We start from the raw sequence: 27687 nt of genomic DNA, 5'->3' as shown, positions 1-27687 counted from the left end.
CAGTTTTGTTGTGGCCTCTCCGTCTTCTAAACGTTCTCGCTCATGAATCCATTCGTCACTTGTTTTTCCTGGCCTGCTACTCGGACGTCTGTGGTTTTGCCTTGCTTACTCCTGGAAATTTCAGGGCCATTAAAAATACTCATGGCAAAGACAATGTATTTCTAGGATTATCAGATATGACCTGACATTCTTAGATGATAAATTAAATGCTGGGATAGAGAAACTGTCCCACACACGTTGAAAGTAAATCCTTCACCATCCCTCTTCATTAAATGCCAGTGTGATTTAATACTGTCTCAGTAAGTTCCTGTTTTGAATGCTTATAGCAAAAACTGGCTCAAATGCAGAGAAAGATAGAGTCATAAATCATGCTCCATGAGGTCATTGTAGTTCCTGTGATGTAACACTGCCCCCTGCCTGCTAAATTGAAAAACAAGTGTCCAATAGACTAGCGATTTCTTAACAGTTACCTATATACCACAAGTGATGCTATTGGAATTGAAAGGTTTCAAGACAACACCATGAGAATTTTAATAAATAGTTTTATTTCAAGCAGATTCATATCCAACATCTATTCATATAGCTAATAACCACTTATTAACAGAGTTGGTTAAATGATGTAGTAATAATAATATAATAACATGATAATAACACAAAAAGTCATGCTAAGCGTGTATAACAAATTATCAAAGCATATTTTTCTGAATTTTTGTCAAAACATCTGTCAAAGGTTTGAATATGCTGAACTGAAAATGAATTGGTGAGTTCTACCAGACACACAGTTAAGTGTCCAAAATACATGGAAAATTTCATGATATATTTAACATTTTGGTCACTACATATTAAACATACTTCCGCTTGTGTTATTTCATAGGTTTAATTGCTTTTTATTTTTATTTTAAGCTGATTTCTTTGTCTCAATTCATGACAATAAACTCATACCAGTTTAATATTAGTGGATTATGAGATATGATATGATATGATGCAATAATGTTACATACACTTCTCTACAATATTGCCTGATACATTTTTCACTCACTTCTACTTACATCAAATATAATTGAGAACAAACAAATAACCATCTTAACTTGGAATATCAATTAGTGAAAAAGTAAATGAAACTATTATGTTATAACATAAAATAATAAAGTGATGATGTGCCACTTTGGAATAAGCTATTCTACTTAAATGTTTTAAACTTAAATTAAACAATAACAACATTATTCAGTTTACAGCACTATAGCATGTTCTTGAATGAACTTCTTTTATGAATGTTACAAAACCATAACAAGATGCACATTACTCTCACAATTTAACTCAAAGTAGATCCAAAGCAGAAAAAAAAACAAAAAAAAAAACAGTCATACTGTATGTCTCTGCTTGCAGAGATTTCAGTCTAGGTTCTTGCAGTGACTGCACTACATCCGCCTTATTATTAGACGTGGACCTTCTTTACTGGAGATCCTGTTAATATGAAACCACCTCAAATCTTGACTATCTCTCATCTGATGCCTTCGTACATCTGCGTCATTGAAAGAAAACAATTGAAATCCTATGAACAGACGCAAGCATTCATCTTCAAAGACTTTGAGGGATCAGTATTCCTTAAGGTATGCAAGCTTTTCCAAAAAATGTAGGCTTCTTTCCTCAATGCTCCTCTGGGTTTTTTGAGTATTTGTTGGCACTTTAAGGTTTGTTAGGTCTCCTCTGGGTTGTCTGGAGCTCTTGTGGATACCTTAAAGTGTTTTATCCTTCTTCAATATCCCTCTGGGCTCTTTAAGATTCTAATGAGTTCCTGAATAGTTGCAGCTTTTTGATTCTTTAAACTGCATTTTTAAAAGATCCTCAAGATTTGAGCATCTGGTCATGCATTCTTTCCAGGATGCGGTGAATGCTAGCAAAACTAGGCCGGTCAGTGGGATGAGTGCTCCAACACAAACGCATGAGGTTATACAGCTCCTGTGGGCAGTTTTCTGGACTGGCAAGAACATTTCCATCCCTTACAAAGTAGATGACCTCCTCATGGGCCATGCCGTAGTAAGGCTGCATGCCATATGAGAAGATTTCCCATAATACCACACCATAAGCCCACACATCTGATTCACTGGTGTAGCGGTTGTAGAAGATAGATTCGGGTGGCATCCAGCGAATTGGGATGGCATCATTTTCACTGGCTTTGTAGTAATCAGCCGCATAGATGTTGCGTGAGAGACCAAAATCTGCAATTTTCACAACCAAGTTTTCTGCTACCAAGCAATTGCGGGTAGCAAGGTCACGGTGCACAAACTTGCGCTCTGACAAGTACGCCATTCCTCCCGCCACCTGCTTGGAAATGGAGAGCTGCTCCAGGCAGCTGAGGGGTGGGTAACGCTCAGGTTCTGACACAAGACTGCTGCATGTCAAGGTATCCCGACTTAGACTGGGCTGCTGGGTTGAAGAGCGCCATCTCAGAAATTCATTCAAGTCCCCATAGGCCATGTATTCAAACATGAGACACATGGGCTTCCCCACCGCACAGACTCCTACATGGCAGATACACAAATGACAGGTTTAGTTACACTTCCAACTGTTGATACCTAACCAAAAATAGACTTCTGTTATTCTAACACTGGGTCGCGGCATTGAATCTGGTTCCGGAATGCCACAGAGGGGATTGATCCAGGGTTATACACTGGGTCAACTCTAAAATGGATGAGTCGAGCTATTTTAAGGCTTTTTCGATTGCGGTACCCTTGGGGAATGGGCATTCGTGTAATAGGAAGCAGATGTGGTTCATTTTAGGATTGTCCACAAGCAGATGTATTTTAAAAGTGCAAGCTTTTGAAGGCATACAATTGTGATACATTACCCAAGAGACGGACAATGTTGGGGTGATCAAACTCAGCCATGAGTGCAGCTTCTCTTTGAAAGTCATTCTGCATATCGGTTGAAGCTTCCTCTTTCAACATCTTCACTGCCACCATGGTGAATGGCTCCATCGGCGAAAGACATGGGGCTCTAAAGGACAGCAGGCACATTGGGAACTAGTAGTTACAGTTTGCTTGTATCAAATTTAAGTAATTTTAGTCAAAATTTGCTGATCCAACCGATGGATTTATAACAATATGAATCTGGAATATAAATCATTTGATGACTATTTAGGCAGCATTACCCAGCGTTTGAAGTAATGTACTAGGCAGAGCATTACAACTGTAAAATTACTGTACAGTTGATAGTGACATGGTAACCCATACTTGGGATTTGTCCTCTCCATTTAACCCATCCAACTTAGTGCACACACATTAGGAGTAGTGAGCATTGAACACACACACACACACACACATTGCAAACCGCGGACACACACCCGGAGCAGTGGGCAGCCATTCACCGTGCCACCCCGGGAGCGATTAGGGGTTAGGTGCCTTGCTCAAGGGCACCTCAGTCATTTCCTGCCGGAATTGAGAATTGAACCCACAACCTACGGGTTAACAGTCTGACTCGCTTACCATTAGGACACAACTGCCCCTGTACAGCCAAAGCCATGTGTTTCTTTACACGCATGCAGAAGCCTGCAGAGCTTGGCAGTCAGCATATACAATCTTTACTGTAATGATAAACACTTGACTCTGGGCAGTAGTAGTAGGCAATCTTCACTAATCTCAAACCAAATTCCTCCCTACATATTGTCACAAATTGTCAAACAGGTCATAACGCCTTTTAAAATAGTTTAAATGGTGATGCCAAACTGTGGAAACAGCATCACAATGGCAGAAACTCAAGAACCAACTTAGAATTCCATTAAGATTACACTTCCTGTGCAGAAGGCTCCTGTGTGTTCCTGGAGAAGTAAACACTTTTCTAATGGGTGTCTATAAATAACCTCCCCAGCAGGGCTTGCTCACACGATAGTGTCTACAGGGAAGTTTCATATTGAAACACATCACATGTTTAGTGTGACCTATTCAGCATCTTATTTCAGGAGACAGCCATATGGTGTATACATTTTACCCACTGCTGTAATTCCCAGGGGTATCTATATACTTGATATCAGGATTACATTGTGGTTTTGTCTGTATACGTCAGACCTTTGCATGCTGATTTACCATTGGTACATTTTTTTTTTCCCTAAATCTAACTGGTGAGTCACTAAAGAGTTTCTAAGAATTCAGTCATTTCTCAAAAAACAAAAACAAAAAAAAAAAAAACCTGGATTCATTTAATCATTCACACAATGTAAAAGTTCATTTTGACAAAACCATGCAAAAGAAAACATGATCAGTATAAACACTGACAGTGCCAAACCAGGACAGACATTAGCACCACTGGTGTTACATTTGCTTGTAACATTTGGTAGCTCTCACCTTGCCTGAAACACCCTACCGAAAGCCCCCTCTCCAATGTCACGGACATATTCAATGTTGTTGCGTGGATATTCGAGACTGAGGAGCTTGGAGTTGAGAAGGAGAGGCAGCCGTTGGTACATGGGGTTGGGGTGAAGTCTGTCCAGCAAGAGCTCTGAGGGGAGGGTGGTCAGAGTAGGTGTATCCAGTACCCTACTGAATACAGAAGCACATTTTATATATATATATATATATATATATATATATATATATATATATATATATATATATATATATATACTAATAATTTCGGTCATGCAACTTCCAAAGCAACGTCAAGAACACTTTTGGTGAGAGTTTCCAGTAGTAGGGGTGTACTACTCTCAAGGAGGCTTCTGGAGGACCACCTTCCTGCAGAGTTTATCTGACCAAGGTGTCCAGGATTACTTGAACATTACAGGAAGGTGTGTTGGAGCAGAATTGGAGGTAAAATCTATATGACGGTGTTGCCAATCTTACCTCTGGGGGGGGGGGGGGGGGCTACATTCCTGCAGATTTCAGTTTCAGCCCTGCTCCAATACATCTGCCTGTTATTTTCAACTAAGCCTGAACACTTTGATTAGCTGTTTCAGGTGGTTTGATTTGAGTCCACGTGTGGTAGGCCAATGGTAACCTGTGTTCTAGTGCAGGGGTGTTGGAGCTAAACTCTGCAGGACAGTGGACCTCCTGGAGCAGATTTGGACACCCCTGTTCTTACCATAGAGTTACCATAGATCAGGGGTGTCCAAATTCGGTCCTGGAGGGCCACTGTCCTGCAAAGTTTAGCTCCAACTTTCCTCAACACACCTGCCTGGAAGTTTGTAGAATGCCTAGTAAGACCTTGATTAGCCGGTTCAGGTGTGTTTAATTGGGGTTGGAGCTAAACTCTGCAGGACAATGGTCCTCCAGAAGCATTATTGGACACCCCTGGCTTAGATTATGGGTGCTTCTCAATCGGAAGGCTTCATCCTACGAAGGCTGCAAATCTCGGTTGCCACATCATCAAACGTTGCTGAAGGCCATCTCAATATGAAGGATCCTTGGAAGGCAGCCTTCGTTTCACATCCTATTCGGCATGTTTTGAAGGACGCAATGGATGTATCCTTTGCGGCATTAAATCACCCACAATCCTTTGCACATATTCAAATTCACGAAAATAAACTGACGGAAAATGAGTCGGTACTGAGCTAGTCTGAGTTTATTATGAAATGTAATACAAAAATGATGTTTTTGGACAAAGTATGTTATCTTTTGTTTTGCTGTAAATTAATAATTTAACTCTAAATTGCCAATAATGTAAGCCACTGGGAGACCACATACAGTTGTCATTCACTGTACTGTAATAGGACGCCAGTTAATATAAAGATTTGTAATACAAAGTATTTTTCCAAAATTAAATTGAAATAGTATTTTCGTGCGGTGACCGCGAGGTGTAAACATATATGACGTAGCCATGCGCACTTCCTATACCATCTCATATTTTAGCGTTTAATGCTGAGGAGGACACTAGCCTACAAGCCTCCGAAGGACTAGACTAGGAAGGACGCAGCCTCAGTAGGATGCAGCCTTCTGTTTGAGAAGCACACTATATAGCACACTATATGTCTTGCTAGAGTTAGATTTATGGTCGGGATTATGATAGTTTAATAGGAAATGTTGTTTCATGACTAACAATAGATGTAGATACAATACACACCCTACTTGGTACATCTACATCTGTCCTAATGAGTCAACCTCTCTGGGGTTTGAGCCTTCATCCTTTTACCAGCGCAGGTAATTGTGTGAATTCTATGAGTGACTATACGACTTAAATGAGATTAATCAGTCCATTACTCACCTTTTCCTCTTTTTCCACATTTTCTTTCTTCTGTGGCACATGAGGATGAGGATGGTAAAGAAGGCCGCCCCAGCAAAGCCAGCAATGACAAAGATGATAACGCTCATTGAGTAGGCCGTGGACACAGGAGGGGGTGGGTATAACTGGACTGGTTTTGGAATCGAGGGGGCAGTCTTCACACTGATAACTAAAGAAAAGAACAACAATGGTGATGCAGATGATTTGGAACAGCTTTTGTTTTATATTGACTTATGTCAGAGTAAACTGTCAATCTAGGATTAGCTACTCCAGTCAACAATGTATCTTATTAATTGCTTAGGTATACATTTATATACCTTCTCCACATCTGGGCACCAGACAGTACTCCCAGCGTACATTGGGGTTTGTGGTGTAGCACCATGGCCTGTCACTCTCTCCACCTGGGTTACGACAGTAGTTTTCTGCATTTCGCAACTCAGGAATTACATCTACAGAGAGTCTATGTTGATGGGGATCCTGAATGGGATAAAAAGAGAGCGGTCAACAAACAAACTCAAACCTGTGGTCACTCACATATCATCTGTGGCTAAATTCAATATCCCCATTATCCCTGATATTTCCAGCATTCCCAGGTTAAAAACCACTGCATGCATTAAACCTTTCACATTGTTTTGAAAAGAGACAAAATCTTCTCAATTCAAAACTTGATTTCAAAGGAAACTTCTGGATTTGTGTATTTTGACCCTCTATTGTTTTTGCTGTGAAAACAGTGTTTCCTGTGTACATATCGTTTGAAGGTCACTGAGCGCATGCCAACATGCAGCATTCGGATTGTTTGGGGTTAGGGTATTGTTTGAGGAAAGTGATGAAAAAACAAGTTAGTATATTTGATTACAGCTACAGGAGGAAACGATAGCATGTTATAATGCATTTTAGTTTATTCATTTGTGCATTTTTAACCCTTTGTCCAATATTCTAAATCAGGCATGTCTCTTTATGAGCATTTCAACATATGCAAACATTTTTTCTTTGTCAAATTAACTACTGTCAAAGATTGGAAAGGCTGCATTACCTACAATGTCTAAAGCTATGCAAAAGTACTGTAGCTACTTGGCTGACTACTAGCTAACATTATTTTCCCTACACATGTAGTCTAAGTGACGCCAGCCTTTGGTGAAGAGGAGGCAGTACTAGTTATTGCAATTTGATTAAAGATTACGAAGACAAAACATCCTTTAGAGTAACATGCATTGAATAATCTCACAAAATATGAGCAGGAACATTTCTGAGAAAAGTAAATAGAGTCTGATTTTCTGCTGACTTTAATACAAGCATTTACCTGCTCGTTCCATCGCTGACAGGGAATGGCAGATGCTGTGACATTGTGTGTTCCTTGGTAAAATCTTCCTTTGTCATTGTAACATGTTGCTATAGATATATAAATGACAAACGGTCAAGTATATTGAAATGTGTGTTTTTATGATTAATATTGCTGTTTGACAGAAACAAAAAAAAATGTAGTGGAGTCTAAAGGTCTGAGGCTGTTAGTCAACATCTTTATTTTCGTAATTTAAAATAATTTAATTAATAATACTAATTATTTTACATTAATTTCAGTGTTGTTTTTTTTTTTGTTGTTGTTTGTTTTTTAACAGAGGAATTCACATACAACTGTAAATGAAAATAAATCTAAGATATCTTTAACGGACTCTCAGACTTATAGACCCCACTAGATGTGAAGAGAATATAAAGTCAAACTCATACTTACATGTAACTTGATCTTTATTGATATCTGAATAAAAGACAAAAAAATAATGTGTTTTTCATTGAAATTCATTTGAATCATTAACCAGTTATGTTATCATGCAGGTTTCTAAAAGATACACACAACATAATACCCACTTTCCTACCATTTTTCATTACCATTTCATTGCCATTTCCCACTGAATTTTCCCGCTTCACAAGTTAGACAGCAGCTTGCAAACATGGCATGGAAACTTTTAGATGGGAACATTTACTCAGCTGTCCAACATCCCCTACTGATCCTTCCTCACATGCTTTGGCTATAAAACACACTAATCTTGTCCATCTACAGGTTCGCTGTCGTCACATTCCTCACTAGGCATTTCACATAAACAAACAAAAAAAAAATCCTACAGCATTGTCCTGCCAAGAACCATACGTGGCGTTTTTCCACTAACACCCATTGTTTTCATGGGACGGATGCTTTATGGACATCACTGACAATCAGCCCCAAAATATCACAGGATTTTCATAACTAAACAAAGATCGAGCCGAATGTCACCCCACAGGAAGATGTACAGTAATGTAATAGCGTGTCACTCTTACCAACGTAAGGAACTGCAGTACATGAGGATGGGTCTGTTTGTTGGCTGGGTAGAGAGGTGCATTCTGGGAGAGGGGTGCTATGTGTGAACCCTTGATGAGATCTTTCCTCAGCAGAACGCCACTCCTTATAACAGTACAGCTCTTTTACTGCGAGACAGTGCTCCCTGTGAAACAACAGCACAGTTTCTGTTTTATACGTATACTGTATATACAGTATATATAGCATGGGTGGTGCTGTGGTTAAAACTCAGGGCTAGTATTTAAAAAGTTACTGGTTTCTGGGCCGACCACCATTGTTCCCTTAAGCATGATTTTTAACCTCAGGTTGCTCCACTACTGTCAGTTAATTTGGATAAAGGCATCTTCCAAATGACAACTTACTAAATAGTGATATAAATCATTTTCTGCATGTGGTGCATGTTCTGTCCATGAGGAAAATCATGTCATTTGAAAATATGGACTGAATTTGATTATAAAATATATATATATATATATATATATATATATATATATATTTGATTTTTTTTTCACAATATAATGCAAATATACATGGAAGCCTGTATTTGTGAGATACATTTAAAAAAATTACAAGAACTAAATTATATATTTTTTTTTAATATCTCACCGGAAACTACTTTTTAACCCTTAAAGGGTTAGTTCACCCATGAATAAAAATGATCCCATGATTTACTAACCCTCAGGCCCTCCTCTGTGTTTATGACTTTCTTCTTTCAGCCAAGCACAATCAGAGTTATATTAAAAAAATATCCTGGCTCTTCCAAGCTGTATAATGGGAGTGAATAGTAACTGAGATTTTGAAGCCCAAAAAAGTGCATCCATCCATCATAAAAGTAATCCATACGACTCCAGGGCCCTTCTGAAGCAAATCAATGCATTTTTGTGAGAAAAATATCCATATTTATAACCCAAAATATAAACTGACTACAAACTATAATCACTAGCTTCCGGTAATGGCCGTATGCGAGTCTAGTGCCGGTGGAAGAGTGACCTCTGACGTAACGTAAACTTAGGTGAGATTTGACGCCTCTCGCGGTTCAAACAAATAGGGCAACAAACTCAAGCTCCTGAGACATTTCTCCTCAAAAATTCTAGTTTTAGACTTCTAATTCATGACCAGTGTTTTGTTTTCCTCTGCGCTTCCACGTTCGTCAATACGTCAGATGTCACTCTTTTGCTGGAACTAGATTCGCGTACGGCCGTTACCAAAAACGCAAACACATATGTTATCAAAAACTTTACAAAAACGCATGTCTTGGCTTTAGAAGACCTTTATTAACCCCCTGGAGTCGTATGGATTACTTTTATGATGCACTTTTGTGGGCTTCAAAATCTCCCATTATTACTATTCACTCCCATTATAAAGCTTGGAAGAGCCAGGATATTTTTTATATGACTCTGATAAAAGAAAAAAAGGGAAAAAAGAAAGTCATATACACCTTGGATGGCTTGAGGGTCAGTAAATTATGGGATCATTTTCATTTTTGGTATTTGCATGTATGTTTCGACAAACATACTGGTAATTATTAAATAAACTTTACATACTGGTAAATTAAATTTCCGGGTCTTTAGTGACCCTGAACTATATCTAACATGGAAGGATCACTAACTGCCATAATAATATAAAACTCTCCTGATATTTAATAACAATTACAAAAGAATAAAATTAAGCATATTTGGTTTCCTTTTAGAACTTGGAAGGGTTCTACTGGAGCTGTCATCGTCAGAGCTCATTTCCCAGTACATTCAGCATCTGGCCCATATTCATGCTCTCAACCATCAACCAAAACTATCATTTTTAACATCTTCAAAAATCAATATTTTGATCGCTGACAGATTCTTCACCAAATCCACCACTCAGTGACAGTGACACTAATGTTTGACTGCTTATAGTACTTGCTCTGCTAGTTAGGAAATCTGATCCAAGCTACTTTTTATTCAACACTTTTTACTCAACAATTGGTGAAAAGCCACCACATACAAAGAATGACTCATATAACTTGTTTGTTTGGATTATTTTTGTTTACTGTCCTATAGGAAAAAGAGTAGAAAGGAAAACAGTATATTCTACATGGTATATTACCATGTACCCCACATGCACAACAAAACAGAACCTTTTCATTACCTGCAGACAGGTTTAGGTGCTGGTCCTATTCCAGAAGGATTGCAGTCCTGGAAGGTGGCGTGGCAGAGCAAGGATCTGGCAGCAGGCCTGCAGAATGAGCTGACCCCGTCCAGTTCCCCCCATACACTCTGAGCCAGGTACTCCTGCGCATCCTCTGGGTTCGGGAGAGAGTAGTTGAAGAACACCAGAGCGTTGCGACGGAGCAGGTTCCGACACACTTCGCCCCTGTATGTGCTGCAATAGCCAGCGTTGCCTTTGTACAGTCTAAATAGGATAAGACATCACAATGCAATATTAAAGACAACACAATAATGATACAACACATTGCTACAGGTTTTTATTAAATTTGCTGTGGTTGCAAAGGCTTTTCAAAGGATGGTTGCTGTTCTTTATGCATGTTCTGGGTGATTGATTAATGATTCAAGTAAACCTTTGTGAAAAAGAAGTGCACTTAATTGAATTGAATGTGCTCTTGTAGCACAAACAATAAAAAAAATCGTTTTCAACTAAAAACTTTCGGTTTCACTTTATTTTGATGGTCCCTTTAACACATTCTGTTAACTATAATGTTGCACCTACATGTTGACTAACTCAAATTAGAGTATTAGTAGAGTATTAGTAGACTGGTAGGGTTTGAGTTAGAATAAGTTGACATGTAGATGCAAAGTTACTTATAGTCAGTATCTGTTGAGGAGCAAAATAAAGAGTTATCAGATATTAAGCAGACAGTCTACTAATACTCTAATGGCAGTTAGTTGACATGCAGTTGCAAAGTTACCTATAATTAACAGAATGTTCAAAAGGGACCATCAAAATAAAGTGTTACCAAACTTTCAGCTCATTTACATGACAGCAGCATTTTGGGAGCCTGAAAACTCAAACTTTTGAAAACCGGTTTCAGAGTGCAAGTTTTTGAAAACCACACCATTATCGTCTTCCTGTAAACTACAAAAACGTGCATATGTGAAAATGGTGACAATCATTAGATTGTCATTAGAGTACCATTAGGTCACTTGATGGAGTTTTTCGGTTCCTTGCCACTGTTGCCTTTGGCTTGCTCAGTTGGGGATATTTTGGGGATATTTAATTTTAATTTTATCAATCAATAAATTCCACTAAACAAACCTTGTTGTATTATTTTAATTTAATACTGTGAAGCTGCTTTGATACAATCTGTATTGTGAAAAGCGCTATACAAATATACTTGACTTGACTTGACAATCAATCATTTCAACAATACAGCGTTTTTAGTTTTTTTCACAGATCCATGTGAACGGTGATCATTTGGACAATGTTGTCGTCTGTAAGCAAAAAACGCAAATAAAAAAACCATAAACCACAATGAAAAACCGTAATAAGAACTCGTTTTAAAAGCACGTTTAAGTGCACTTCTTTTTCACAAAGGAAAAAGCCAACCCAATCTCACAGCACTTCGTACATATTTTATGTGGTGGCTAACTCGTACGAATTCATATGTTTGTCGAATTTGTACGTTTTTTGCTAAATCGTACATATTTCACGAGTTGCCCAATTCGTACGAATGACCTACCCCTGACCCCACCCCGAAACCTACCCATCACTGGGGTTTAGACAAATCGTACGAATTTGTACGAATTAGCCACCTTGTACTCACTCGTACGAATTCGTACAAATTGGTTGTGAGATAGCGTTGAAACAGCCCACCTTGAAATATTCTGCTGTAGTCCCAATACACGACTTGGCTGAATCCTTAAATATCCATTTTTTCTCATACCAGTTAAAACGTCTGATGGCTTTGAAATGTAACAGCTCAACTCTCCTCAACAAACCACATAATCTGACGCATTAATCATGTTTGTAATACAAATGGTGCAGGAAAAACCATAACTCTCTGAGAAATAATAACAGTGATGCTTACCCTAGCAAACTGTGTTTATGAGATATGTAGTAGGGTTTGGAAGTTGTCAAAGAGTAACTTTGCCCTCATCATTGACTTCTGCTAAACAGAATGGCTGTTTTGGACTCAAGTCATATAAAGATGTTGCTTCAAGGTTTCCATACACAACTCCGTCTCATGACTATGCGCTGACGCATGCACACACTGCGCAATTGACAAGAATAAAGTGCCGTTCTTACAATTAGTTCATTCTGTTTAACTTTGCTCTAATTGCATCCAGATGCTGAATCTGAATCGTTTGGAAAATAGCTTGGTTTATTTAAGTTCATGTGTAACTTAGACCATATGGCGTGTCTGGCTTTTAGGGAAGGAGTGAACTGCGTTATCCAGCACATGTGTATATGTTTGCATTTATCATTTGAAATCAACAGAGACATGATGATTCGATTTTAGTGGCTCTTTCCAGTGAAAGAACTCCAGTCAGCGCAAACGCAACTTCCGACTGACTTGAGTCACTACACTGTCATGATCTGTCTTTCATTTGTTTTATTGCATACAGGTTTCTTATCAATTATAGCTCCCCATCCAAAGATGATGTCATATTGAATGACAAGCCCTATTAACATGATTCACTATCAACCCTGAGTCTTAGTGTGGTGACTCGCTCACGGACAAAACTTACATCTTATCTATTTTAGTGTCCTTGTTACACGTACTTAGGAATAACTATAAAATATGCATTATGCAATAAGTATGCAATAATTACATGCAACTATAGTCCTTAACCAAACCCTAATCCTAACCCTATAGTAAGTGCATGTGGTCCCACTTCATATTAAGTGGCTTTAAGTACTATGTACTTACATTGAAATTAAATAATTTGATACGATAGACATATTGTGTACATGCATGTTTTTACATTGTACTTATGTTTTAAAAATAGCTGCATGTATACAGCTGTAATTAATGTATGCAATTACATTTGTAATTACACTGTTGACCCTTCCCTTACACCTTAGCCCACCCTTAAACCCACCCAATCCACCACACCTGACCCTAACCTTACCAGTATCACACCTCAATAGCAGCAAAAGTGTTTTACAATACATCATGAACACAAGTACATTGCACTTATTTTTCGATGAAAGTACATAGTACTTAAAGCCACTTAATATAAAGTGGGACCAAATAAAGTGTAACCCATAATGTCTTATAACTTTTGATTTTGAGGTGATATGACCTACACATGTTCTTAACAGATTTTGTAAGATTCACCCAGGTAGGACTCATATACACTCTTAAAAATAAACCTTTCAAAAAAAAAAAAAAAAAAAAATTTATATATATATATATATATATATATATATATATATATATATATATATATATATATATATATATATATATATATATTTACAGTTATGCCACAAAATAACCATCATGGGTTTTCTTGGTGAGAAGAACACTTCTGAGCTTTTTTTCCACTATAAAGAACCTTTTGCCCAATGGATGTTAAAGGTTCTTCATGGAACCATAGATGCCAATAAACAACCATTATTTTTAAGGGTGTATATATTATATGCTGAAGTGCCACTCAATAGGATGCAAATTTATTCTTACCTCCATTCTATGGGAAAGTGACAGGATCCAGAGACGGCCACCAGAAACAGGCCCAAGAAGAGAGAAAAGCACAAACAATGTCTGTTTAATGTCCGAGAGTAACACATCCACTCTGTCGGCCTGACCATTCTCCTGTCATGCAGTGCTTGGCTCAATGTTTGTGTGTGTGAGAGGAGGACAGAGACAGAACTTGGGGGGTCTTTCTGGACATACAGCAGGTGTGAAGTTTAACAGCCCTCCCTGATTTCATGTGACAGGATTCAAGAATCTCCTCCACAGAATAATCCAGTCTGACCAACGCTATCTCACGACCAATTCATATGAATTTGTACTAAAAGGTGGCTAATTTGTACGAGTTTGTACGACCTCAATCGTAAGAATTCGTACGATTTGTCTAAACCCCAGTGATGGGTAGGTTTAGGGGCGGGGTCAGGGGTACGTCATTCGTACGAATTCATACGAATTGGGAAACTCGTAAAATATGTACGATTTAGCAAGAATCATACAAATTCGTACGAGTGAGGTCGTAGAAATTCGTACGAATTAGCCACCTTGTAAAATAAGTACAAATTGCCGTGAGATCGGGTTGGTCTGACAGTGTGTCTATCTTCAAAACTTTTAATTTTTTTTTTTTTTTGGGATAAACACCCATAAGAAATAAAACATTAGTCAGGCATTATCACACATGATACATTATTATATCTAACTTTGCAGATGCTGATTGACCAATAAGGGTCAAGTATTCTGGAGAGCCATGTAATAAGGAATATGTGGTAGAAATGAACATCAGATAGACACATTTATTACTCAGTTAATTCAATAATTAATCCCATATTGCCTAATCGTATTGTATACATTCTCTACATGTCTAAAGCCCATTGTGGCATGTTTGCGCAGGGATGCTTTTCAGGGCTTCGAGGAGGCAAACGAACAGCTATGCAAACACAAGGCAAGCTAACTGAAATCCTGGCTCCAGAAACACAGCTGCTGAAACTTAGAGAGCAGTCTCATCATATTTACACAAAGCAGCCAGAGAAACATATGGCTGAAACAGTAGGTCACAGTGGGGGAGTGTTTTACGAAGCCCCGTTTCATGGGCCTTTGTTAACAGAAGCATCTCAAATTGATTTTGCTAAAACATTATGACTGGTGACATTACAGCCTTACAATAATATACTGTGGCAGTAACCTGGAACAGTGACTGTAGTAGTTAGTAATGTGACGTACAGTATATCATATTGCTAAATGAAAATGTACCTTGTTATTTACACTACTGTTCAAAAGTCGGTACGATTTTTTCAAGTTCTTAAGTCTCTTATAAAACAAACATACAGTAACAAAAGTAATATTGTGAAAAAGTATTACAATTTAAATTGTAATATATACTAAAATGTAATTTACTCATGTGATCAAAGCTGTATTTTCAGCATCATTACTCCAGTCTTCAGTGTCACATGATCCTTCAGAAATCATTCTAATGTGATGATTTGATGATCAAGAAACATTTATGATTATGTATTGCTTAATAGTATTTTAAGAAACCATGATATATTTTGTTAGTATTCTTTGATGAATACAAAGTTTAAAAGTACAGAATTTATTTGAAATAGAAATATTCTGTAACATTATAAATGTCTTTACTTTTGATAAATTGAATGTGTACTTGCTGAATAAAAGTTCTCGAAACGTTTGAATGGTAGTGTACACCCATGTACTTCAAAGAATGCCATAGTATTACCACGATAAATGTTGTTTCCAAATTAACATGGTACTTTTTTTGTAAGTGCATTTTGTCATGTCGGCATTATCAATTATAAATGCATATGCATGCACTATTGGACTATTTGGAGATCATTTTAAATAAATGATTTATAACAGTGACATTTGAACTATTTTGAGGTTTCATGTCACCTCTCTATTCATGTGTTATAACCCATATTAGCATTTACCATAGTATCCATCCTTCATGCTAAATACCATAGGTACTACAAGGAATGTTACTACAATAAAATAGTTATTTGGTATCACCACTACTGTAATCTAAATTATAAATATTCTGAAATCTTCACATGCTGTTTACAGGAAGCCCCATTTTTATATATTTGTAGTTATTTTTTACAGTTGAGTATCAGTATTTCAGTATCTCTGCTATTTTACGAGACACTATGGGACTTTTAGGGACAAAGCAATAGACAAACTATTGGATATAGTAAGACTCTTTAAACTGACCTGAAACAGTTATTTTTGCTGTAACTTTGACGGTATTGGCTCCTCCGCTGTGCTGGTTAGTAGCCTGACAGGTGTAGAGAGCTGGTTTATGAACCACTACACGCAGAACAGATAATATGACTTCATCCACCAGCGTCTCCTCCACTGACGCTCCTGAAATCTGCAGATAACAAAATACCATCAGCAACAGCATAACATCCTTTACCATGATAAATTCACTGTAATGTCTGGCCTCTACATTTGATCAAATGCCAATATGTGCAATATAAAAAACACTACCATTCAAAATATTGTGGTTTTTTTTTTAAGACATTAAAGGGGGGGTACAATGGTGTTTCATGTATTCAGAGTTGTTTACAGTGTTAAAGAGATATATTCTCATGCTAAACATGGGCAAAGTTTTAAAAAAATATTTTGGACGAATAACGGAGAATTTCTATGCTGAAAATCTTACTTCCGGGTTGGTACAAGTTTCGGCTGTTTTTTTTTAGATCGTGGATCTAATGACGTAGATCAGAGTGCAACTCCTTATATGAGCATTTCTCCCGGAAAAGCTCGCCCGCGCGCACGTCGACTAGAGGAGAGCGAGACCGCGCACATCAACGCGCTTCAACAGGAAATCATCGGCAGCGCTGCATAGGATTTGTTCAAGAATGTCTCCAAAAAAGTGTGTATTTGGATGTGAGGGAAAGCTTACCGTGTTCAGTTTTCCAAAGAACCCAGTGTTACAGGAACAGTGGATGCCGTTTGTTTTTCCGGGGCAGCAACGGAGTGTAGGAAGTGCGGTTGTGTGTTCTGGTCGTTTCAGTGACGAATGTTTTATTAACAAGGCTCAGGTCGACGCTGGATTTGCAAATCGTTTGCTATTAAAACGTGGAGCGGTCCCAGTGATAAAAGACCCCATTCATGTAAGTACAACTGGATCAGATTTCTGTCTTTTGCTGGAAATAAAGCACTACCGCTTGACTCTATAGCTCCGCCTCCAGGACCTCGGCTTTTTCCGGAGAGAATCGGAAAGCTGTATTTTTCTTTTCTAAATATAATAAAACTAAACACTTTTTTGAGATATTAAGGATGCACTACTACTCTATAGGTACTCAAGATTAACATGAGATTAGGTGAAACTGTGCATGTTATGTAGGGGAGAGTGGGGTGATTTGTGCCAGGGGGGGAAGTAGTTCCACCCCTTGTTCTGGAAAACTATAGAATAATTTGGTCATGTGACCACATAATTTTGAAAAGCAATCAATTTTACTCATCCTCCAAAGAAGAGAGATACATGGCATGAGAGTTAAGCACATTTTAGTGCAAAAAACTGTTTTTTCCCTTTCGAAGTAAATTTTATATGATTAAGGTTTTTTGATTGTAGTGTCTGGACAATTATAGACAAGTTTGAAAACATTTCACACATGTTTTAGTGCTTTAGTAGGCTACACAATGAGTCTATACAGTTAGCATGATGTTAGCTCTTAACTGCTGGATCATGCTAATTATTCAAACTTGTGGGTCTGGGGTGATTTGTGCCAAAGGGCATGGGGTAAGTTGTGCCAGATCCAGACCACCTAGAGACCTACATACTCACAGGGGATAATCTTGAGAAGTGAGGAGATGGGCATGCCTCATCATTGTTTAACTTAGGCCTACCTGCTATTTGTTTAATTTAGCTAACACTGATTTCAGTTTTGAGTTTGCACTATGTTAATAAAGAGAAGTTTAATTCAGTTTTTAAGTGGCCTAAGTCACAATAGGATGTTTAGAAATTAGCCTAGTAACTTTATTCTTATGTTACATAATTGACAGACAGCGTTCTGTCAACAGGCATCTATTGCCAAAGCCTTTTTGCCTGAAATGAGTCACAAATATCATATATTGTGTTGCTATGGTGCTCTAAATGGTTGCTAGGGCGTAGCTTGATAGCTTCACAATGATCCTGAGAGACTGATGGGTTGTCTGAGTAAAATGAGCCCGCCCCCTTGTCTCTATGACACTGTGATCCAGAGTTGTGTTCAATACAAAATCCCCATGCAATTGACCATAGTAGGAAAAACGCATGCTATGGTATTTCAGGGTGACAATATCTAAATAAACCTTAAATTAGTCATTTTGTATTGAATTTGTCTTGCTTTCATATAGCATTACGGTTCATAACATTAAAATGTTCTGTTTTACTTCAGAAAGCACTGGCACAATTTACCCCAACATATTTCCCCAAAAGGCACAACTTACCCCGCACCAGGGGCAAGTTGTGCCATGAGACCACTTTTTTCCCAAAAGCTATATTTCTGAAACTATTTATTTCAGATCCGAAGTTATTATTCTCAGGGATGCACAACATCCTGAAATACATGTACATCGTTAAGTTGAAGGCATTACTGTCATGGCCTCACTTTAAAGTCACTTTGAGTAAAAACTGGCACAACTCACCCCACTCTCCCCTACCCTTTAATACTTTTATTCAGCAAGGATGCATTAAATTAATCAAAAGTGAAAGCAAAGGCTTTACCACTGCTACAAAAATATATATATATACATATATATTTAAAATAAATGCAGTTATTTTGAACTTTCTATTAATCAAATAATCTTTAAATAATGTTTCCACAAAAAAAATATGAAGCAGCACAACTAATTTCAACATTGATAATAATCAGAAAAGTTTTGTGAGCAGCAAATCATCATATAACAAAAATTTCTGAAGGATCATGTGACTGGAAAAGTGATGCTGAAAATTCTGCTTTGATCACTTGAATAAATTACATTTTACAATTATAACAATATTTCTTTTTTACAATATTACAGATTTTAACTGTATTTTTGACCAACTAAATGCAGCCTTGGTGAGCAAAAGAAACTCACCAAACTCACAACAAACTTTTGAACAGTGGATAATAACAACAATAACAATCACAAACAATTCTTATGGCAAGTGATGTACTGTACCCACAAAATGTAGCAACTATAAATTAATATAGCTGAATTAATATACAGTTCTGCTGATGTACGATCACAGGTGTGCATATGCTTTTCAAATATGACTTATCTAATTAACTTCTTTTTAACTAAAACATTCATGATATTATTTTTAATAGCACAGAGATTCCAGTATGTAATTGGGAGCTATTTGTATTTGTAATTATTACAAAATAGCCACTAGTGTTCTTCACAGTATATGTGCAGAAATGCATAATAGAATAGAATAGAATAGAATAGAATAGAATAGAATAGAATAGAATAGAATAGAACATAATAGAATAGAATGGAACAGAACAGAACTGATGGGTCAAATGCAAGTCACATGATTATTCCAACAAATATAACAAATCCCTCTATTTATCGTTTGGATGTGTTAAGACTCCTGCTATTTTGCTAATGTGATTTGTTGAGTTTATGAGAACATTATGAGAGCCTGTAGGAATGTCAGTCTCATGCTGCGATCACGGCTCTATATTTGACGAAGTGCGCATGCAGCTGATTTTAGAAGGCACTTCATCTGGCTCAAGAAAACTAATGAGCTGAGAGTCCTGCCAGAATGACACTCAGACGGGGTAATTTTAATCAACGGTCTAATAACATCTCACAGGTTTCAGAGATGCTCTGAGGGTCAGAGGTCAAAGTTCATTTATCAATCATCATCATCAGCTATGACAGCTCAAACTATTTATCAGAGCAATGTTTTATGTATAAAATGTATTTTCTAAGTTATTTCGTAACATTATCAGTGAAAAGAGCACTAAAGGCAAAGTACATTAATGGTAATGATTTGGTCCAAGAAATTAGTGGATTTAAAAACAAATGTTCCACAAATACCATAAAAGGTATTGAATAGACGTATTATTCTAATAACACATCATTATTGAAAGCTGTATTTGATGTGAAATCTTTTTAAACCGTTTTTACATTTTTTTTGTATGCAACATAATAATGATGACATTACTATTATTTTGAAATGTTGAAATATAAAATATTTAAATAACAAAACAATCAAATAATAAAAAATGCAGATGCTCAAACATAGTGAACATTAAAATGATAAGATGCGCATAACTGCAGCACTAAGTGTGCATGGAAAAACGTGACTGTGATCTTGAATGAAAATTGTTGAGTTTTGTGTATTTTAGTCTATGTCATCTATGCTAGCTTACAACAACAAAAACATACTGTTTCAAATGGGAATATGTCAACAGAGTTTGCTCATGCGTCACCTTCATTGTGATGTGTATGCGATGTTTAATGGGACTTTATATACTTGACATCTCCAAAATGTATACCATTAACTTAGTTTTTTCTCAAAGCGTAGTGCAACAAATAGCAGAACAAGCTGTATATATAAGTCAGTATGTTCATTTTTCTGTTTCTATACTGGCTGATGCTAAAAAGCATTGTAGCACTTGATTGTGTCCAAGGTGAAGCTGCCTCCCCCAGAGATTGTGTTCCCTAAGCAGGAAACTCCTTTTAAGTTCAATGGGTCGAAGCTGCCTCCCCCAGATATCAGGCTTTTTCTCTCTAAGTAGGAAGCTCCCCTATAGTAATAAGGTCGAAGCTGCCTCCCCCAGATATTGAGGTGCCCAAAGTAGGAAACCTCCCTTATTTGTCCAGCTTGTAGCTCCCTCCCCCAGATATTTGTGTTTTCTCTCTAAGCTGGAAGCTCCCTTGTATCTCATTTAGGGTCGAGTGGTCTCACCAAACTTTTTTATGGTTTTAAGTGGTGTCCTCTTCTCCCCTTTGAGCTTCATCCTCAAAAGCTTTCGCCCAAGATTCGCAAACCCTTTTTGTTGTTAGGCACCTTTGGGAGTGCTGGAATCTTGAGATTTTGGATATTTTAGAGTTTCCTGGGTTGAACTTAGAGTAGTATCCTCCCCGCTTCTCGGGTCTTGAAGTAGGGTCTTCTGTTCCACATGTCGAGCTCTTCCGATCTCTAGAACCCAATGGGAAGTTGCTTTTTCGCCCCAGTTTTTGAACCCTTCATGTTGTATGGCACCTTCAGAAGCACTGGTGTCTTGAGATCTGGGTTAGATGGTGATTTCAAGTGGTTGTAACTAGTGCTTTTTGGGTTCCCCTTGATTTGCCAGTCTTCAATATTCAGTGTGGAGTAGAACCCTTCCCCACTTGGTGTGATTCCTGGAATACCATCTCTAATACAGCTATGTTTAGTGGTGTAGCTGTGCTTTTCTGCAAGCTCCCCTTAATTAGCGGGTCCTCAATGTTAAGTGTGGAGTTTAACCCTTCCCCACTACTGGGATTCCTTTCAGTATGGTCTCTAGAACCCGACAAGCGATATTTGCCCCAGTTTGTGAACCATTTTTGTTGTAGGGCACCTTCGGGAGAGCTGGAGTCTTGAGATCTTCGCACGGTGCTGCAGTTTCTTGAGTGGTTGTACAGTAGCTAGCTCTCCGCTGGCTCCCCTTGATAAGCAGATCTTCTGGGTCGAGCGTAGATTTCTCATTCCCTTCTGTTTAGGGTCTTTAAGTAGGGTCCCTAACTCCTCCGCTCCCCTGGCAGGAGCTCGGTCCGATTCCTGGAATCACATTTTCTAGACAGTGATATTGAGTGTTAGTAGCTCGCACTTAGAGAGCTCCCCTTGGTAAGCAAGTCTTTTGGGTTGAGTGTGAGTGGTATTGCCCTCACTACCAAGGTCGTCATGCTGAGTCCTCCGCTCCCCAGAGATACCCGTCTCTGAGCTCCGATGAGAAGTGGCTTTTTGCCTTTTTGCATCCCTTCTCATTGGCAAGCACCTTCGGGAGTGCATGGTCTCTTGAGATTGTGACTGTAGTCAGACAAGGTGTGAGCACTTTTCTACCGAGGTAGTACGATTTCTAGCTCCCCTGGGGTGTCTAGGGGTAGAACTTCTCCTAGTGACAGTGACAGGCTAGGGAATTGACTTACTCCCTGAGCCAGTATTCATTTAAAAGGTAACATCTAATATATATGGATAGCAATACCAGACCTTTGAGTTATGCCCTTGGGACGAGCACTTTCCTTGCAAAGGGTATGACGCGTGGGTGGTGGCCGTAGGGAATATTGTCACTGACAGTCCACCGGTTACCTGAGTTGGGGAATTTTTTGACTATGGCATCTAAGAAAGATATTGTTGCTTTTGAACATGTGCTTCAGACACCTACACGCTCCAATAGTGCTACAGACTGCAGTACTGGGTACTCCTGCAACATAAGCAATGACATACATCTGAGTGAAAGAGACGCCGGGAAGTTAGCGAGGGAAGGATGCTAGTTTACAAAAAAAAAAAAAAAAAAAAAAAAATCCTGTATCAATAGGAAACATGTCAACACAAAAGGAAAAAAAATATTTTTGCACAAGCATGGAAGCAAATCTTGTGCACATACTTGTGCAACTGAATACATTCTGCAAAAAAAAATCTTCAACAGAAAAGCAAGTAAAGCAACAAGCAAGAACCCATCAATGAGAATATCATGCAAAACAAAAATAAAACACAAAAGAGTGAATAGTGTTGTCAGATTTACAGAAAATAGATTAGTTTGGGCAGTCAAGGGTTAAACCATTCTGCATCTATACAACCTCACCTGAGAGGTCAGTCTCTGCTTTAGTCTTTACTGCTCACACTGTTGTTCCATATCGTGCCAAAAAATAGAAGTTTCAACCACCGTTGCTTAGCCAAACCAATATTTATCTACGCACATCTAAAAAGAAGTATTCAAATATGATTGCCAGTATCCAAATGAAAACAAAGAGAGCACAGCTTGTTCAGATCTACTCTTTACACCCCCTGACAGAAGCCTGAGAAATTTGAATCTTGGACTCTCCAGGATTTAAAGACTTAAACGCTTGTTTGCAGACAATATCTTCACCTAAGACTGCTGATCAGTTTTCGAGTTCCCTTTGTTTCTGTCTACCAAAATCCACATCCAAAAACGATCCCAAATAATGATAACAGTGCAGAGGTGTTTTGAATTCTTTTCTTGATCTTGATATGGCTTAAACTTTATTGCTGAGGTCTGATCAGCGCCCTGAGAAATGATTGTAGTTTGAATCCTGATAATAGTGACACCGACCAAAGCATTTACAGAACGCAGGCCTCCCATCATTGTACTGGCAGCACATTTGAGATATGCCGTCTGACATTTAACATGAATGAGCTCTGCTCTCTGTTCCAGTAAGATGAGATGAAAGTACAAATTAATTTGCTTCATAGAGCCAAAGCAAACATGAAGAGCAAGAGATTGATGTAGAGGAAAGATGGGGAGGAGAGAGAAAAAGTACTGTAGAGTATCTTATAAAGTAGAGAATTTACCGTATTGCCATTTTCAAGCCAAGTTATAGATGGGATTGGGTTGCCAGTGGCATTACACTCTAATGTAACCTCTGATCCGATCTGAACTCTCTTCTCCCTGGGAACTTTCAGAATCTTGGCAGGAGCTATGGGAGAGACAATGACAAATTAGAAAACAGAAAATATTTTTAAAAGCTTAGAAATGTACCACTTGTATACATGTTGGTTTCATATAGTTTTGAAGAAAAAAAAAATATTTTCTTGTAAAACATACTCCAATAATCAATAATCCCCAATTATAATACAAAATGTGATGTGGTACAGTATAAACATCAACTTAAATGTGATTAGATGTTAGCACACTGTAAAAATATCCCATTATTAAACAAAATAATAATAATAATAATAATTTTGTACAATTTAATTTATTTTTAACAAAAAAATATTCATTACGTTTTTACCATATGACATTGTACAACCTGAACTAATGTTCCCTTGATGTAAAAAATAAAAAAGTCAAATTATGTCAAAGGCACTAATAGACTACTAACTGTTGGTTGCACCACACAAAATATGTTATTCATATATATATATAACCCAAATTTGACAATTTTCTAATATTAATAAGCAGTGAAGCAGAAAATACTCTTTTTCAAACAAGCAATGACACTGATTGTAAGTTTTAATGCATTTTAAATAAGAATAAATAAGAATAAATTAATTAGTAAAAATAGAAGTCAGCATTGTATCATTGTCTTATAAACATAAAGTGACCCAAAAAGTATCTGGACACTTAAGTCATAATTAAATTGTCTGAATGTTATTGCATTAGAAAATCTGAAGAGTACAATAATACTTGAATGAGGATCAAAGCTATTTTATGACATACCCTGTACTTCAATAGTGACTGGTTTGGAGTAAGCAATTCCAAAACTGTTTCTGGCCACACAGCGATACAGCCCAGCGTCCTCTTTCTTGATGTTGTTAATTTTTAGGGAGCCAGATTCCAAAACTGTTATACGACTATTAACCTACAGGACACATGAATGATGGAGATGTTCAGAAAACACACAATGCTTGAAAACCATATTAATATGGATCCAATAAATTAATACTGAGAAGAAAATTGTACGTTAAGAAGAACGTTCCATTTACCTTAATCAAATCATCTTCTTTGATCCAGGATATTTCTGGTTTGGGATATCCTAATGTTAAACATGGCAACACTGCTTTGGACTCCACAACCAATGTCATGTTAGTAGGATGTCTTTTGATTTGGGGCTCTGAAAAAAGAATAAAAGTTCATGGGACTGATCCTCAAACTTATCTCAAAGCAATGCATAAAAAGCAACAGATAAAATCTTAATTTGGAAAATTCAAACATGTCCACCTAAAATGTGGATTATTCATAAATCAAGCATTGAATAAGCAGTGCTCTAAGTAGTTATGGTATGAGTTGTGAGAGTATTTGAACATACTCATCTTCAGCTGTAAAGCTCCACAGCTCTTGGCTGGTTCTCCAACTCCATTGTTAGCAATGCAGCAGTATTCTCCATTGTCCAGATCCTTTACATTGGGAATGATCAGCATTTGGCCATTTTCTTGTATAATGTATCTGGAATCATAATACCTGCATTCAAAAAGTAAATGTTGAACATACTTCAGAAAACATTGGTGTGGAACTTTGCCAAGGTCTCTTCTGAAACCTCTAAACCAGTTTGTTGTGGAGAATTATTATTTTATTTATTTTTTAATTTTACGGATGGCATAGGATAATAATGAAATGTATGAAGGAAGTTCTAACCGTATTGGGTAATTATTCCGTGTCCATGAAATATCGGCTTGAGGGTATGAATCAACCTCACATATGAAAGTAGCATTATGATCCAGAGAGGCATCCACTGTCTCAAGCAATGTTGTGATTCTGGGTGCTAAAATAGAAAAGGAAAGATATATTTGCATCAACAAATCATAATGAAATGTTAAATTACTGTATACAAAGAGGTATTTGGTTACAATTGTTACAGTGTAACAATTACATTTAAGACTTAAGTACTAAGTAATATTAATTAACAACATGCACTCACTATAGGGTTAGGTTTATGGTTAGTTTCATGTAATTAGTCATAATTTACTGTTATTACTATTGTAAGAAAATGTAATGTGTGTTTTTATTCATCCTTCAGTAATCGTGTTATGAAAATAGGACAGGCTTACAAGACATGCTTTTTATAATTTGACCCTAAATAGTAATAAATCAGACATCGTAACAGTTGTTCTCAGAAAACTATCTTTTCACAACAAAATATTTGACATTCTGAACACCGCGCACAGCTGACCTCAGAGAGGGTGATGGAGGGAGAGCAAGCTTCTGATGGAAATAACTGTGAGAATATAGTGCTGATGTTATCCTAAGAATAAATCCAACTGATAAGAAACACATCCCTTCAGTGACTGAGGGCAGAGTGAAGTTTAGGTCTCGTTACACTAACAACAATGTTTTTAAAGGTAGCATTGTAATTACAGTGATGTTGTTGGTGTGTGGGTGGGGGGTGGGGGGGGGGGATACCATGTTCCCTTCCGAAGGAACTCAACGCTGCGTCAGATTAACTCTATGGGAACGCTTCTGTGTGAGCCAGTGTCTGAAGCATTTGTTCCATTGCACCAATGAAATTTGAAGTAGTCAGGTGACAACATGTAAGTGAGTCAAGCAAGACTATAAATAGACGCACGGACATATGTCATCAGCTTCTTCGTCTTCAGTAAGCCGCTTTCACAAGTTCACACTTACATATAATTTGAGGGGGTAAAGTTTAATGCGTATTTGGCGTGCTGTCCGGAGGGAGGGCTCCGAGCTCGGAGTTCGGCCCGAACCCAGAGTACTCCCCCCCATGTAAATGCTTAGGACTAGAAGCGTGGAGAAGGGGTGGTGGAGGGATGCTGCAAAACTGTCAATGGATTGAGGTGACACTGCTGAGTGTATATATACCTCTTATCATTGATTGCTGAGTGCTCTCCACTTGTGTTAATTATCTGAACGTGCTCCTCCCGAACTTTGTTAATAAAACATCATTTGTTTGACGTGTGAGTCATTGTTTGTCTTAGATTCCATCTGTTGGGAGTTAATATGGCAAGCAAACAATTTAAAAGATGCGTGTCTCTGTGCACACGCTTCCTAACAGAGGATGATACACATGATTTTGGCCTCCTTTGTTTGGGAGTAGAGCACATGCGGTCGACTCTTGAGAGAGGCAGAATGCATTGTGAGCATTCACGCTAAAAAAGCTCCACTTCGGCCAGGCTCACTTTAAAGGGATAGTTCACCCAAAAATGAAAATTCTGTCATTAAAGGAGAACTCCGGTCAATTTTAACATTGAGCTCATTTTTTTGTAAATTTGGAGTGCTGTCAATACAGAGAACAACGACAAAAATCGGTGTTGCCTACACCGTGTTATCCTCTTTTTAAAATGTGCACCCTGTTGACTTCAATGGGGCAAGTTTTAAACCTGCTTTTAGCCTCTTAACATCCTTGATGTGTCATTACAAGTGCCCAGCCATGTGAGTGATTCCTTCAGAGTGAACACGGGTGAATCTGACTGCAGTAGATGTGAAAGATATTAATAAAAGTGATGTTAATTCAGCTAGCGCACATACCTGTATTTTCTTCCTGTTTTCGGTCGAAGTCCACAGTAGTCGATTGTCGAGTTCACACGCGTGATAACCTATGCGCGTGAACTCGGCAATCGACTACTGTGGACTTCGACTGAAAACAGGATGTAAATACAGGTATGTGCGCTGGCTGAAATAACATCATTTTTATTCATATCTTTCACATCTACTGCAGTCAGATTCACCCGTGTTCACTCTGAAGGAATCACTCACATGGCTGGGCACTTGTAATGACACATCAAGGATGTTAAGAGGCTAAAAGCAGGTTTAAAACTTGCCCCATTGAAGTCAACAGGGTGCACATTTTAAAAAGAGGATAACACAGTGTAGGCAACACCGATTTTTGTCGTTGTTCTCTGTATTGACAGCACTCCAAATTT

The 27687-nt window shown here is 37.8% G+C and overlaps 1 protein-coding gene across 1 annotated transcript in view; it reads right to left on the bottom strand.

Annotated features, from left to right (window-relative positions):
* Positions 1-523: 523 nt before the first annotated feature.
* The window catches only part of musk (muscle, skeletal, receptor tyrosine kinase), a 34691-nt gene continuing 7527 nt past the window's right edge, over positions 524-27687 (bottom strand). Inside the window, exons 2-16 of the mRNA XM_079861172.1 lie at positions 25442-25568; positions 25116-25267; positions 24793-24920; positions 24527-24668; positions 23659-23783; positions 16388-16551; positions 10667-10930; positions 8524-8687; positions 7943-7966; positions 7514-7602; positions 6531-6690; positions 6196-6382; positions 4341-4535; positions 2849-2997; positions 524-2522 (exon numbers count right to left, since the gene is read on the bottom strand). Of these exons, the coding sequence (XP_079717298.1) occupies positions 1846-2522; positions 2849-2997; positions 4341-4535; positions 6196-6382; positions 6531-6690; positions 7514-7602; positions 7943-7966; positions 8524-8687; positions 10667-10930; positions 16388-16551; positions 23659-23783; positions 24527-24668; positions 24793-24920; positions 25116-25267; positions 25442-25568 (2747 nt within the window). The 3' untranslated portion in view covers positions 524-1845. The remainder of the gene's footprint in view (positions 2523-2848; positions 2998-4340; positions 4536-6195; positions 6383-6530; positions 6691-7513; positions 7603-7942; positions 7967-8523; positions 8688-10666; positions 10931-16387; positions 16552-23658; positions 23784-24526; positions 24669-24792; positions 24921-25115; positions 25268-25441; positions 25569-27687) is intronic.

Source organism: Squalius cephalus (assembly GCF_949319135.1).
Source record: "Squalius cephalus genome assembly, chromosome: 24".
NCBI lineage: Eukaryota > Metazoa > Chordata > Actinopteri > Cypriniformes > Leuciscidae > Squalius > Squalius cephalus.
The sequence above is the reverse complement of the archived record's forward strand: the minus strand, read 5'-3'. Positions and strand labels throughout refer to the sequence as shown.